The 15,996-nt window shown below is 42.0% G+C and overlaps 1 protein-coding gene across 1 annotated transcript in view; it reads right to left on the bottom strand.

The window, feature by feature from the left end:
• The window catches only part of LOC108573407, a 134,263-nt gene that overhangs the window by 27,531 nt on the left and 90,736 nt on the right, over positions 1-15,996 (bottom strand). The window contains exon 3 of the mRNA XM_017935848.1: positions 13,312-13,445. Within this exon, the coding sequence (XP_017791337.1) occupies positions 13,312-13,400 (89 nt within the window). The 5' untranslated portion in view covers positions 13,401-13,445. The remainder of the gene's footprint in view (positions 1-13,311; positions 13,446-15,996) is intronic.

Genomic DNA, 15,996 nt, shown 5'->3' with positions numbered 1-15,996 from the left:
CGCGTGAATCAACGATAATTAATTCGCGCAATTTCTCGCGCAAGTACGCGAACCGTGTGCACGGCCGCAATTTATGAACGGCCTGCACGAAATGTCATCGCACGCTGTGCCTTGTCAGAGAGAGGGGTGGCATAGGTGCACCCTGTGCACCTTTCGATCTTCATTTCGGCCGCGTTAATGCGCGTTCACCGCGCGCGTAATTGCCACGTCCTCAACTTTTCACTTTCGATAAACTATTCTGAAGAACTATTGTTCACTAAGATATCTAAATAATCACAGTTGTTCCCCTGACGAGAATTTGAAAAATTCCCTAAGCTGCAACGAGATACAAAAGGTCCAAATTTATATATCATTTACTACACCTTTGCATTCTCAATTCGACGCTTCTTTGGTATAACTTCTTCTACGAGTGGACTAAAATTATTAAAATTTTGATTCAAATATTTGGAACAGTTAAATTTTTATATTTATAAATTTACTCTGAATAATTGTTACAACTTTAGTTGGAACCTTTCCAGGAATTCGTCACACCTCTGAATAAAATAAAGGACACATGGTTGAACAAACACCGATGCTAAATAAGTAACTAGCTAAATAAGTGAGACTCACAATCAGACGAAAATTCGTTTTGTCACTACCGGATTCTAAAAATATATTTTTACTTTGCATATTTGCCGACTAGCCACCACATTCAGAATCAGGTCAGAAAGCAACTGACAAACAAATTATCAATAAACTGTCTCGTGTTTCACCAATTCTCAGGCAGATCTATCTCGTTTCGATCGAAAACGGTTCATTCACGTACGAAATCACGCGATCCGCAACAGCTGCGACGGCCAGCCAGCAGCATTAATACACCCGCCGCGAACGGTTCTTCTTCGGGTTTTTCTCTTTCGTTTCCACTCTCTCGCGGCGCTTCCGCTCCTTTTTCCTTGTGCTCGTTTTTCTTCTCGCCTACGCGGCTCTCTTTGGTCGCCTCTCTTTGTTCCCAACCCGGTGGTGCTCTGTCTGTCCTCTGAATCGTTTCGTCGCTTTAACTCCGGCTCTTCCTCCGCGCGCGCCTTTGTTTTGCTCGATTCTCATCTCGTCCCGTTTTCTTCTCTCCACGGTTTTTAACTTCCTCGTTCCCCGCGCTTTGATTCCTGTTTGCGCTCTGTCTTTTTTACACCGTGCTCTCCTTTTTAAACGCCGCTTTAACGCCCCGTTCTACTCTCGGGTACTTTATTATACTTCAGGTACTTTCCTCCTTTTCTCGTTACACGTCGCTTTTTTCCCCGGCTTTTCTTCTACGCTGTTTGCTTAGAATTCTCTTTCCTTCCGATTCTTTCCCTCCTCCTTCTGTTCTCCCTTTTCTCCTTCAATTCTGCCACTTTTCGTCTCCCTTTCGCGTTCTTCCGAGTATGCCAAGTTTCCTGAATACCTCCTTTGCGCGGAGATACTAATTATACAGTTCGTAACTGAATTACCGAGTTCCGCGAAAGATGGGAGGGAATTTTGAAATTTAAAATTGATCGCGAAATTGAAAACGAAATTTCTGTGTGCAAGCAGCGTACAAGCATTTTTTATCCTTCGCGACGAATTCGCCGGTGAAACGATGCAGGCGAAATTTTTACGCGGTACGAAGCGATCTCTCGACTTCTCCTCTCTCGTTTCCGATTACCGCCACGCGATCGCTGCCCGCGGTAATTACCCTCTTAATTAATCACCAGTTAAATAATAAATTGGCCGGCTGGTGTGTTTGCGAATTAACTGACCGTTGCGGCGAACAAACGCGAGCGCTGACAGCCGAATTGAATTAATGCACGATCCCGGGCTAATTATTAATACCGGTCGAATAGCTAATTCGATAGACGATATGTATATTTTGTATATTTCCACCGGTTTCCTGTGAAATTAACACACCAACTGTATAATAAACAAACACGCGAGATACTCGAATTTTCTCTTCTTTCCCTTTTTCGGAAAACCCTGGCGCGTCAATTACCGCGGAACTAAATTGGCAGAGAGAGTAATAGGAAAAGCGAGATTCTTCGAATTGTCGCATTTTTCACCGGGTGAAAAACCAGGATTATCCATCCGGTTACGGTTTAATAAAGGTGTTCGAGGCGGAGATTATGTAAAAAATACGCGGCGTCCGTGTGGAAAGTACAAGGTATAATAAGTAGCCGTGGAAAAGAAGCGGCGAAGGTGCGAGAAAGGGGTAGGAGAGAAAAAAATAGCGGCGTTTGTGCAAGAAAGAACACGGTGGAAAAAAAATTGGCGAACAAAAAGAGAAAGAAATTGAAGCAACCTACGTCGTAAAAAGGGACATCCAGTTGAAATTATTTACTCGCGACCGGAATATCGAGCGCGGCGCCGCTCCTGATTATTCCAAACGATAGAGAATTCTCTGACGTTCGTGTAGTAATTCAGACATTTTACGAGCGTGCAATTTCACCGTCGCGGTTCTACCAAAAACACGTACCGCATGTATATAACACGGAACGAGCAAAAATTCCCGTAGCATAATATTTCTATTTCCACTACCAATTACGAGCAAAACCACGAGCTTCGTACAATTTTTATAAAAAACTCTCCTCCCTCGACAAAATACAAAATTACACACGACTGTGTAATTTTCTCAAAAAATCCCAGAACAAACGAGCTACCAGTTATCTTCCACGGTGTTCAATCTCACTTCGTCCAGAAACAGACAAAGCCTCGTTTGCCTAAGCTCCACAGTGTCGCGACGGAGAATAAACACGCGAATTTTTTTCGAAAGTTGACAAATTTCGATCATACTCGCGACCCTCGTCACGACGTTACGGGAAAACAGAGAAAAAAAGTGGAGAAAGTTCCTTTTGAAGGATCAATCCTTCTCGCGCCGCCTGTGAATTCCTCGCGTGACGCGTTCCAGGAAGAAGGGAGAGGACGATGGCTCACGCATCGCGTAACACGCAAGCAGAATGCGTGTACACCGGGGCCGGACATTTTTGTTTTCGAGAATATAACGCGACATGATGCATTACAACCGGCCGGATATACCGGCTGACGGTTTTCTGTCCTGAATGAATAATCACGCCGGTTAACGCGACACGTTCGCTCGTCCCTGCGGCTCCTCTCTGTTCCCTTCGTGTTAGAATCATCCTGCCCTAGGGACTTCTCATTAGTGCAAAGGATACCTTGTCTTTGCGTGTGTTCTTTCTTCGTTTCTTCCTTTTTCGCGCTGGTTTTGTTAACTCTTAGGTGTGTGTGAATTTTCACCATCGCTGTATTAATGGTTTTTGGTATTTATTATAGCAGTTGGTGAAGCATTTTAAAGGGTGAGTTTAGACGTGACTAACTCCGTCAAACTAAATTTATTAAATTTGTTTACTTATGAAAAGTTGAGCACGTCAAGTATGTGCTTTGATACACAGCGACGTAAGTCGGGGTACACAGGATATGTACAGTAAATTCTCCACAAGTGTCAGTCCGCAAGGAACTTAAACCTGACACTTGTAGAGTCAGGGACTACGTTTTCGAGCCTCGCGCCCGCCTTTGTAGTTTGCCGAACGTAGACAAGGACAGCGAATAAAAGATAAGGATGAAACGTGAGTTGAGGCAACCAAGCGATTTAAATACCAACTTTTTTAATTTTACTTTTTTATCCCGAAATTTTTCTTAACATGTCACGCCAGGCAGTGAACGTGTTAATAAGTAAATGTTGTTCAAATTATATCGTGTTTGATATCATTTTTATCAGAAAAATCTCACCAACATGGTAAAAAAAATTTCAGATAAAAAAAAGTAGAATTAAAGAAATTATATTTATCGTAAAAGAAACCGAGTGGTGTAGCGTTACACGTTTGACTGATAGCGAGCAAGATAACATAGGCACAACAATGACGCAGACCTAGGCGTAGGACCATCTATACTGACACTTGTAGAATCCAAACTGACTGACACTTGTAGAGAATTTACTAAATTCTATACTGACACTTGTAGAATCCAAACTGACTGACACTTGTAGAGAATTTACTGTATTTACATGCATTTATCAGATTAGGGGTTACATTTTCTTTGAAATTTGTAGAAACGATAGAAGGGATCACGTTTAAAGTTTCGAATTCTTTGCTCAAGTAACTTCCAGACTGATTCAGTAAGAACTGAACACGTGGAGCGTGAAATATCGGTTAAAAACAATCGACTGTCGAATTGTGTAGAAACGACGTGAATCGGGAGGGCGTAACTCGGGGTCCCACTGTACTAAAATTGAACAAATTACAAAAAGTGGAGTTAATCATTTTAGTTTCTCTTTAGTGGCCTTCTTTTTAGACTAAATTTATGAGTTACTAAAATTTTTCTATCTTGATTCACATTTTTCTTATCTTCGGTGCATTAATATAAAACACTCGAAAGATGGGTAGATATTTGTTGTTATTAACGTTCCTAATGAAACGTTTCTCTAATGATATCGAGGACAATTTAGCAAGCGAATCCCGACAGGTTCGTTTTAATTGCACGTTATCTCGAAAGTGGATGTACGGCGTTGAAGGGACGTGAAACACAAACGAAACGTCTGTGAAATTACAAAGCACGTATAGGAGCGGACGAGAGAGAGAGTAGTGTGGCTGGAACGAAAAGTAGACGGTAGGCTGTAATTTAGTTTAAAGGCGCAATAAAACAGCATAGATTTATCGGATATGACGGGCGTCCTATCGGTACGCTCAGGTGAATCGAGACGCGGAACAGCGAAGGGACGATGGTTTTCCAAAGGGTGGCGTCGTTATTGCTGTCTGTAGACTGTCATTTCCGTCGGCAGCGTGGCAGATACAGCGTACGGCCTGTTATCGACTTTCCAGCAGATACCAGACGCGATTGATCGTAATACATCTTCCACTTTGCAATTTCTACGAATCTCTGTCGTAAATTTACATTGGACGCGGAATAAACGCTTAGGTCCGTGCTTTTGGGACGTCGAATAAAATCGGCGTCGCATAAACGTGTGGCGATTGTTTTTTTTATAGCTAGTAAAACGTTAGGTAGAACGGCGATTGTAACAGTCCAATTGTCGGGGATATTGAAAATGATGGTTAAGTTTGTTGCAAAGGTGTTTGAGAAATCGTGAAAAATTCAGATTTTCGGAGATTTAGGATTGACGAGGGGTGAATTGATTCACTGGAAGAATTTGAGAATTTTAGAGATTCTAAGGGATGTCAGGGATCCTAAAGATCTCAGAGATCCTAGAGATCTCCAGAGTCTTCGAAACCTTAGAATCTTCCAGATTCCGGAGAACCTAAGGATCCTAAAGACCCTAGGACTCCAGATACCTTCATAACCTGTGACCCCCTTACAACTCTAGGGGCTCCTGAGACCCCTAAAGTCCTCGAAACCTTGAGATCTTCGAGACCTTCGAAACTCCAGTGTCCCTTGAGATCTCTGGAAATTTCCAATATCCACGACATTTTCAAGGTCTTCAGCAGTCCCCTTACACCTTAATATCCTTCAGACTTAAAACATCCCAAGCTTCTGAAACGATCTATCCCTTCTCCAAACAATTCTACCTATTTTTCTAGATTAAAATTTTCTTCAATTGTGAAATTATCATTTCCACCAACGTTCTCTCCCGTCACGTTCAATTAAGCGAAATCAAACGCCACGCGAGCCAGGCCTGACAGACCCGCCGACGAATAAACAAGAACGCAATACCCCCGCGGGGTAAGCTGGTCTGTACGATTCCCAAGCAATTCCAAGTTCGCCCAGACTGTTCTCCAAGTTCCGAACTGCATTTTAACGAGACGCGCCTCCATTAGACATATTCGTCTGGCAGGTATCGTTGCCTCTGAGGCTCCTTCCTGTTAAATGCTTTCATGTTTGTTAAGTGTTTCGCTAATTCCTTCCTTCACTCTCCTCCCAGCCCATCGAATTGCGGATATCATCGCGGGGCGAAGTTTCCATCGGGCGTTTCACGATTGTGTCATCCTCCGGGCATCAGACTCGGACTTGAATTCGACGGTGTATGTCAGGTCGGTGTGGATCTCCAAACGAACTTTCGAGCTCACTTCTGACTGGACGAAATCGTTTCGCGGTAGAGTCAGGCAAATTCAGATCAATTAGTATTGAAATTAAAAAAATATCCTTTTTCGTTTAACGAAAGTTTCATTTTCGAAAGTTTCACGTGTCAAGGGGCGAGAGAAACCCCTCTTTTTGTGAAAAGAAAAATAGTTTACAGTGGTAAGAATTTCATTCAGGAATAACTGAATTTTATTATATTCTTTTCTATATAAATCAAAAATGTGAGAATTGAAAATTCGTTTTCCATTGATAGGGAGAGTCGTGCAGTACTGGCCAAAGCTAGATCTCGCTTATACTGTTAGTTGACTGCACTATTGATGGAAAAACAAATGAATACTGTAGCCCTGAGCAACATATTCCGGCGACGTTCTGTTTTCTTCAGTACTGCCAGAGTTCTAACCAGAGTGTTAGTTGACTGCACTATTGATGGAAAAACAAATGAATACTGTAGCCCTGAGCAACATATTCCGACGACGTTCTGTTTTCTTCAGTACTGCCAGAGTTCTAACCAGAGTTTAAGCACCCTTTGTACTACAGATTACTTTTTTGAAATTTCATATTTACCAACATTAGCCCAAGTTATAGTACAAAAACTTAGAGCGGCCGGTACTGCACGACTCTCCCCTAAATTTGTAGACAGCACTAAGAATATGATTTAGTGTCATACTCATTTTCTCGTCTATTTTTCAAACGTATTACTTATATTAAATGTTCCCTTTTTTTAAGTATTTTAATGTGACGCCTCGTTTCTTCTGTTCGTTTCCAGTGAAACGTAGAAGGGATTACAAAGGAGTACGAGCTCGCGGACAATCCAATCGATGTAACGTTACTGTCCAGGCAGGGGGCCAAGAAGTTTCTTGATAAAATTCAAACTTCCACGATATAATGCGTGCTATCCCGGTTTTCGAGGGTTATTGGCTGCGGGAAATACGATGCTGCTGCCAAATGGGAGTCGCGATAAAAATTCGTTTCACCGGCCTGGGATAGCATCGTGCAAAAATCGTAAGGAGACATGCTTACAAGCCATAAGATGGAGAAACGCAAAATGCCTTTTTATCAATGGAATTTCATCTGGACGTTCTTTCTTCAAATGCATCCCCTCGAGTTATACGACTAACCCCCAAAAAAGAAACATCCAACATATTACATGCAACATAAGAAAAGGAGAAATTTCATTCTGAAATTTTCATTTCGCAACTAAAATAATTTTTTTTAACATCTCACTATTCAAAAAGAAATAAAAATACTGAATTAAATTAACCATTAAATAATTATGTATTTAGATCAGTCTTCTTTTTCTTTATATGACTAAAACTACCATTAACTCATTTTTCCCAAAAATGGACTTATTACCACTTTCAAAAACAACGGCTCATTTCACAACTACCAGTAAAGAAAAATACTAAAAGAACTTTTTACAGGTGACAATGTGACAATCTCAGTATGCCGCTGTTCTAAAAGAAATAAACATTAATAATTAAATTAGTAGATTAAACTTTAATAACGAAATTAAAGTTCACCCTTGCACCCAAACTCTTCCAAAAATTTCCCTTTACATTTCGAACGGATACGATTTCCGTCAGGTGCTTCCGCATTCTAACGTCGAGCAACGCGAAACGAAACTAACTTTTCCACCCTGAAAGAGCAATTTTTGCTCTCTTTATCTCCCCCACATACGGCTCCTCCCTGGCGAACGCGTGAAAGCGCGAGATCACGGGGATCGCTGTAACGACACGGCGGCATTACCATAACGATCCGCCATAATCCGCGAGAACACTCGCGGTTGAACGAGGCGCAAAGGCCATCGACGAGCCACGGTGCATCTGCACCGGTGCAACTGGAGCCGCGTGAGAAGCGCATCGGTGCTTTTGTCGTGGGCCGCACACGCACAATGCACCGTTTCGCGTCTCGTTTCTCGTGGCATTCTGCCACGAGGCAAGCGCAACCCCCCTCGAACAGGAGGCTCGACCCCGGGTCCCGTTTCCGAGATGCGTTCGACGTGACTACGAGGGGAAAGAGATCGCGTGGCTCCGGTTTAACGTGCTCTCTCGCAGCCGTCTGCTTGGCTGGCCTCCACAGTCTCTGACTTTTTATCGTTTGAACAACGCTGTTTACGCCAACGCGAGCTCGTTGCTACACTATTGCAGGTACTGCTGGCGTAAATGCGGCGCGGCTGAGGGATCAGGGTGAGAAAATTTACGGAAGAAACGGAATTTCACTTCGAATCAAATTTTACATTAAGTGTTCTCTCTGTTTCATTTTTTTGTCTTCTTCTTGTTCGACGTTCTTCTAATTTTTTTTTTTTGTTTATCGTATGCAGTTTCTTGTTTTCGGTAAGATGTATCGTGTACTGCAGTGCGTTTGCATTTGGAAATAAAGAAAGAAATATGTATCTTTGGGGTGTGTTTAACCCTTTCATTACTACTGGCGCCTATAGGCGTTTTGAAAATTTATTCGCGCTATACTGTTGGAGCCTTTTGGTTCACTTGCACCATAATTTAATACTTCATTTTATCCTTTACGCACTTCCACCGCGCTCGACAAACCGAATTTTAAAACGATGCGGCCAAAATGAGAAATTTTGCAGCCGTAGTTGAAAATTTACCGTCAGCCTCCTTGGGATTTATTGTTTGGGCTCATCATATATTTACAGTTTATTTTACTTCAGCTACTATGATTATTGCAGTTACTACAGGAATTCAAGTTTTCAGTTGATTGGCTACATATTATGGTTCAAAATTGTGGACACTGGATTTTATTATAATATTTACTATTGGAGGATCAACTGGTATTATATTATCTAATTCATCTATTGATATTATTTTGCATGATACTTATTATGTTGTTGGTCATATTCATTATGTTTTGTCTATAGTGGCAGTATTTGCTATTATTGGTAGATTTATTCATTGATATCCTTTATTAAGAGGTTTAATAATAAATCAGAAGTGATTAAAATCTCAGTTTTTAATAATATTAATTGGGGTTAATTTTACATTTTTTCCGCAGCATTTTTTGGGTTTAATAGGAATACCTCGTCGTTATTCGGATTATCCGGATGTTTATTATGCCGTAGCAAAAGGGTTAACTTCCTTAACTATCACTTGAGTATACTCGAGGAAAAATTGATCACAATTTAGTATCGATTACAGACACGACGATCGTTTCTGGTAAATAAACAATTACTTGGTCACGAAAGGGTTAATTCATGAATAACAAAGACCGATTCCCCCTGGTGTTTATCATGAAAGTGAACTAATCTTTATTTCACGAAAAGAAACGAGTAACACTTTGAAGCAACCCTTACAAAAAAAAATGACTCGCAAGAAACGTCCAACTATTCCCCAAAAAACACTGTCAAAGCGCAGAATTGCTAATCCTTGCTCGAATGTAAAAGAAAAAAACTGATCCCATATTCGGCGAACTTCAATTAGTCGAAATTGCGACCGTTAATCCCGGGCATTACAAGCTTAGCGAATTCACCGGAAAACAATCTATTTCGGGTTGGCGCGCAGACTGGCAAGCGCGTCGCGTCGATTAAAATTTTCGAAATTGAATAGCCCCGGCCTATTTCCACGGTGTTTCGCGCGGCTACAATCGAACGTGGGAATGAAATTTTGCGCCATTTACAGGCTAGGCGGCGGCGATTTAACGTTGTATTTTACACCGCACTTGATACTCCGTTTAATGCCTCGCCGCGTGTAATTGGACATGACTAATGAATCGCGGATAATTAAGCAATTATTCGATCCTTGGGGATCTCGTTGCAGCGGCAATAGTCGATCGCGTATATTAAAGGGACAATAATAACGAACGAAAGTTCCACTTCCTACTTCTTTCTCTATTTTCCCACATTTTTCGTTCGATCGATTTCACGTCTCTGAATTTCAAGTTCCTCCCCGCGAAAGCAAAAGAAATCGATTTCTCTAATCGAACACAGGCCACGCTGCGCTACCGTGGAGAGACCATAAATTCTCCGCGGTTCGATCGTTACACATCGACGTTACCATCCTGTGCAAAGCGTAAAATAAAGAACAGATAAGATTTGTTAACGGACTGTTTTAATCCGTTTCTTGTTCGCGGTGAGGAAATAAGAAGATATGCAACACGCGATCGGTTATACGGTACGCGTTTTGATTAATGATAAAACGAATCGAACGTAGAAGTGCGTCTAGATGAAAGTAAGGTGTATGAAGTTGTTCGAATATTGGCAGTTCTCTTTTACAACTACCGGTGTATCGTTCGTGATTTATATCACATCGAGAAGCTTTCAGTACGATTTTTCGACCAGCGCCGATTTTTGTTCCGATCGTGAACTCGATCCCTTGCCACAGTGATTCTCAGATCTTTTATGCGCGATGTACCTCTTTGCAAATGTGTGTACAACTGGTGTACACTTTGCGTGGACAGATAGAACTGTGGTTATAGTTATTTCGTTGATCTGCAGAAGAAGTAATTACGTTTATCTTGAAATTATTTCAAGATAAGAAATTATTTCAAAAAATTTGAAAAATTGACGCGACCGACGACCCCCCACGTTGACCTGCGACGCCGGTCTTTACCTGCCAATAGAAACTCGCGGAAGGGACCTTACTTTGGGAAAAGCGTTGATTGATCTTTTTCTCGAACCTACAGCTACGGAAAAATATATATAAGCAGCCCTGTTTAACACAGAATCAGTCAAAAAAAGGAGCCTTCTTTATCCCATTCCCATTGGGTTGAAAAAAGACCGTGACGCCTTATAACCGAATAAATAAGAGCACGGTACGAAAGAATCATTTTTCAGGTAGCAGGTAGTTTAGGAGTAACTCATATTTAAGGATTAAAATTGGATGTATAAATGAAATTTTGTTCCTAGATCTAGCGATTTTTGATCTCTCACGGCGTACCTCGTTGAGAACCATTGCTTTAGCGAAACGAACAACCTCTTATGATTTAACGTCACAGTTCCAGTTTCCGATATCCGCCGGTAATATATCCGGTTGATACCATTTCCGACGTCGAGATTTGTCATCGGGAAAGGTCCAATATGAAAGAATTATCGTCGACCTCTCGCCTTCCGGCCATATGCTATCCTTCGCTATTACACATTTCTCCGTGGAATAAGGAATTCGAAAATAAGAGTGAAAAATTCGTAAAATCGTTCGAATAGAAAAGAGTAAATGTATTTGGAAAAGTAGTTGGATAAATACCGTTTCGATATAAATTCTCGTCGTGTCGTCATGCTAAACGACCGCAAAACAATCCCCCAATCAGACCGGAAAACGTGAAACATTCCGCGAGTCGCGGGGGTTGACGTGTCGAACAAACACGCGAATCTCGTGATTGAACGTGGACACACGGTAATCTGTGCGATACAGCGGGGGCAACGAGAGTGTAAACGTTGTTCTAGGTAGAATTTTCACGATTTATCTACCGTTTGATCGATCGCGATTCGTATCGTACCTTGCGAAAGGTTCAGAGCGGGGGTGAGAGTTGTTGGTGATCAAGGAATGACTAGTTTTAAGATAAATCTACCTTGCGCAGAATTCGCTGTTCTATTAAATTTGACAATCAAAATTTCGATGTTTCATTTGCAAAAAGAAAATTGATCTCTAGATCTTGCCTACGTCTCTATCCCTAAAAACAAGTGGACATTTCATTCGAAAATGATATTTTAAAAAGATATTTTCTGTCTCCATCCCTAAAAAAAATTCCACGTTTCATTTGAAAAATAAAAGAAAATTGACCTCCAAATCTCTCCTATGCCTCCATTAAAAAAAAAAAAAATGGACGTTTCATTTGAAAAAAAAAAATTGCTCTCCAGATCTCTCTCACGCCACTATCTCTAAAAAAATTGGACGTTTCATTTGAAAAAATGAAATTGATCTCCCCTACGTCTCCACCCTGAATGATCTATTGCTACCACGTTACGTCTTTCTCGCAGCCATAAAACACGTCTAAGCAATATATCCCCTTATTAATCGAATTAATAGAGATATTTGTACAGACTAGCCAGGATACACCTTGTACATCCGCAGAGGGTGGTTGGGCTATTCGCGCGATACGTTATTGGAGAAGCGCCAGTATCGATGATTTACCATGAAATCCGCTAGTTATTGCGTGGGAAACGCGGTCTCATTATTTATACGTTATATCGCGGCGATACTTTTCCGGCGAGCTGGTGCACGGGAAATAAAGTGCTGTCTGCGGCTCGATGAAATAAGCGATTTTCGCGAACCCTGATGCAAACACATACACACACACACACACACACGTGTGTGGTGTAAAGGGGATAGAGAGTCGACGGTGAGACAGGGGGAGTGAGGCGAAGGAAGGAGAAATCGATGTCGGACAAGCGCCTCGAATTATTGCCGGATGTTTGGCAACCGCATCGATTTACAGGCCTGGTTTCTCTTTTCCTGCCTATCGACGGAGACCGTGGATTCTCGTATAAACAGGACTCGAAGCGAGCCAGAGTTCTCTGTGGTTCATTGGACACCTTGATTCGAGTTCACGTGACCACTGAGTATGGGGATATAACGTTGAGTACCAGATTCATCGTAAATCGACACTGTCGCGATGTACGTATGTATTTCTCTGTGTTTTTTACATTTTTCTTTTTTTAAATGCTGCAGTCAATTTAAAATGGCCGGATGAAATTCACGAGTTCACTTGAAACCGATGGAAACTGATTAAACACACGCGCAACTCTCTCCCCTGTATCCCATCGATCTCGACTACTCCATCTCTCTCTCTCGATTCATATTCGATACACGTATTTTTTGTTTCTTCTTTTTCCACCAATGGGTCCGGAGTTTTTTTTTTCTCTTTCTACGTGTAAGCTTCATGTTTTTTAATTAAATTGGAACGTGCTGTAAAAACACCGCGCGTGGGGAAATTAAAAGTGTAATTGATGCGTCAGTGAATTTTGGGAGCAATTTTTTTAACTCGGTTTTCTGGAAAAATGGATTGTTTTTTTAAATGTGGTATTTTATACTTCTGTGACACAAGTTGTAGAATGTTTGTCGAAAATATTGAACCGGGTATCCGAAGAGATCTTGTCCCTTTCCCCTGATTTCATCCCCTTGATACTTGAAATATCGTGTATAGCGGGTGATTAGAACAAAAAATTATCCGCGTGAATTTGTAAATTGCACATGACTGTGAGTTAATTTCGACGTATTATCGGTGGATGTTCATATTTCCACGAATGCTGATGTTCGAGATACGAGAAGCTCATAAAACGACAGGTGGTTTAAGCTAGTTTATTATTAAATAAAAGGTGCTCCTTACCTGGCCAGCTCTCTCTGAAGATGATGAACCCTGGAGCGTGCTCTCTCAGCTTCAGCCGTAGCCTCGCGTACCCGAGCTTCGGCCTCCATTCGTTGTCGTCGTTCGCGTTCCACATCTCGTTGCGTAGCCTCTCTCTGTAACAGCCAAACCAGCGTCTCTGTCAGTTAAACTAACGAACCTTATCTCTCCCTTTAACATGCATCTCTGTGACATTAACCGCGAAGAGCCTCTATTAAAACAAAGAAACCTAACAGAACCTATACGTGTACGTCCTATCCTCTTTCTACCCGACATTATTCAATCTCCATCAAATCAGTTCCCCCCTTTTGAATCATCCACGATCGTCGTCCCACTGCCCTCCATAACAGTCACCAAGAACTCGAGCTCGAGCTATCCAGTCTTATTCATGTGCAAATTCATTTCTCTTCAAGTCCATTGATCTTCCTCCACGTCCAGCCGCATATCTTTTTCTCTCTCATCTCACTCGTTCATTCACTCGCTCTTTCTCTCACTCTCTCCCTTATTGTTAGTCTATCTCTTCTTCTTTGTCTCATTTTTTCATTCAGTCTCTCCCGTCTCTCCCTTATTGTTAGTCTCTCTCTTCTCTTTCTCTCAGTCTCTCCCTTTTCTCACTCTCTCACTTATCATTAGTCTCTCCCTTCACTCTCATCTCTCTCTCTCTCCCACTTTGTGTTAGTCTCTCCCTTCTCTTCCTCTCATTCTCGCATTCAGTCTCTCCCGTCTCTCCCTTCTGTCACTTATTGTTAGTCTCTCTCTTCTCTTTCTCTCAGTCTCTCCCTTTTCTCACTCATCATTAGTCTCTCCCTTCACTCTCTTCTCTCTCTCTCTCCCACTTTGTGTTAGTCTCTCCCTTCTCTTCCTCTCATTCTCGCATTCAGTCTCTCCCTTCTCTCTCTCAGTCTCTCCCGTCTCTCCCTTCTCTAACTCAGTCTCTCCTCTTCCTCTGTTTGCAGATGTTCACCGAGCGAGCTGTGATTCTCTCTCCCCTCGCGTTCATGATAATTTTCAATGCTACGTCCGCCCCTCTAGACGCGCTGGAGACTCTGGCGAATTTTATCGTGGACGCTTTTCGACTCGAACGAGCACAAGCGAGCAGATTTATCGGCGCCTCCGCGGCACGCGAAATGAATCGTAAAAAAAGAAGCTTAACGAGCAAATAAAACATCCAGGCAAATACGTCCTATTTACGAGCGTCTTCCCGTTAGGATAACGTCGATCCACCACCTCTCCAAGGGATGCTTTCGACGATGTAACTTTCGTCCACGATTTCTTCATCGTTTCTCCTGCTTTTATTTTCATTCGAATGTTTCGTACACTTACGCAAACTGAACGTCTATACATACACATCGGACAAGGATTGTTCACGTGAACGGTCGTTCGTTACAGGATTTTACGGTAGAATCGATCTTGTTCGAATTACATGGAAGAACGGAAATAAATTGCACCCTCTGAGAATCGGTAGATGCATTTACCTATTTTGTAGATTCGTTTATTTTATTTTCGTAATAGGAATTTATGCATCCACGATGTTTGTATCGCAATTTCGACGATTTTTGGGGAGAAAATAGCAGATGCGCCTACAATTTCTGTGCACAAGGGGATGGGGATGAAATTTCGAACGCTGATTGCTTTCTGATAATTCGATTTTCCGAAATGACGGTTTTTAATGAACCATTTCTACGAGCAAATTTTCCATCAACCTACAATTCTATCATTTCACCAATTATTTTTATCGCATATATACTAATAAGCGGAGAATCGAGAGGCACGAAAATATTGTTCACTCGACGATAACCTACATCGACCACACAACAATTTTTCCTTACTATCGGTTATTTCTAATCCCCAAATTCGATCGTCACATCCCACGCGAACCTCTTCAAACCATCACGCGATCTCTATCTAAAATCGAACGAGATTCCGCTGTGTTCCATGTCCGACATTTCCTTGATTAAACCAAGAGACGCAAGCTCTTGGATTCGACCGAGAAGGGCAGAGAGGAGGGATATCCAGCGGGGTAAAAAAAAAAGAAAAGAAAAAAATAACGGAAGAGGATGGAAGAGAGCTCGTCGATCTTCGACCAGGGCTCCGGTGGGAGGAATTATTCATGAATTTAAATCGAAGCGTTCCACGGTACATTGATTGCACCCTTTCGATTCTGTGCGCGGCTAGGAGAGGCCTCCTCCTACGCTTCTCTGCTGCGAGAGTCCACCGCCGCCTGGCCCTATCAATAATTGCGCTCGACCAATGTGCCGAAAGCAGTATTTCACGCGATTTAACTCGATGTGCCTGTGCTGCGCTTATCGACGTCGATAACGAATTGCCACAGCCATCGGTTCGAACTTTCGAGAATGAGCGACGACCGTATTCGTATCGGTGGTTCCAAGTTAAACCAGTCGAAAGAGAGGAAGAGAGATAGTCTTCTACTTGGTCTCTTTAATGTTTCAATTTCGTTTGAATCGTGGAAGAATTTCCTTCGAGATCCGTTATTTTATTTGCTGGAAGCTGGTGAATCTCTTCTTCGATGCCAGACTACTGCACTTTTTCTCTTCTTGCTTGGACAAACGATCCTCAATTGTGATCTACCGGAGTTTCCTGCGTTCTCCTCAGCTTCGGGTATTAGGGTTTTGTTCTACTGTGAAGTTGCTCGGCGGAGAGAGAGGA

Source organism: Habropoda laboriosa, unplaced genomic scaffold (assembly GCF_001263275.1).
Source record: "Habropoda laboriosa isolate 0110345459 unplaced genomic scaffold, ASM126327v1 scaffold92, whole genome shotgun sequence".
Taxonomy (NCBI): domain Eukaryota; kingdom Metazoa; phylum Arthropoda; class Insecta; order Hymenoptera; family Apidae; genus Habropoda; species Habropoda laboriosa.
This window is presented reverse-complemented; position numbering and strand designations above follow the sequence as displayed.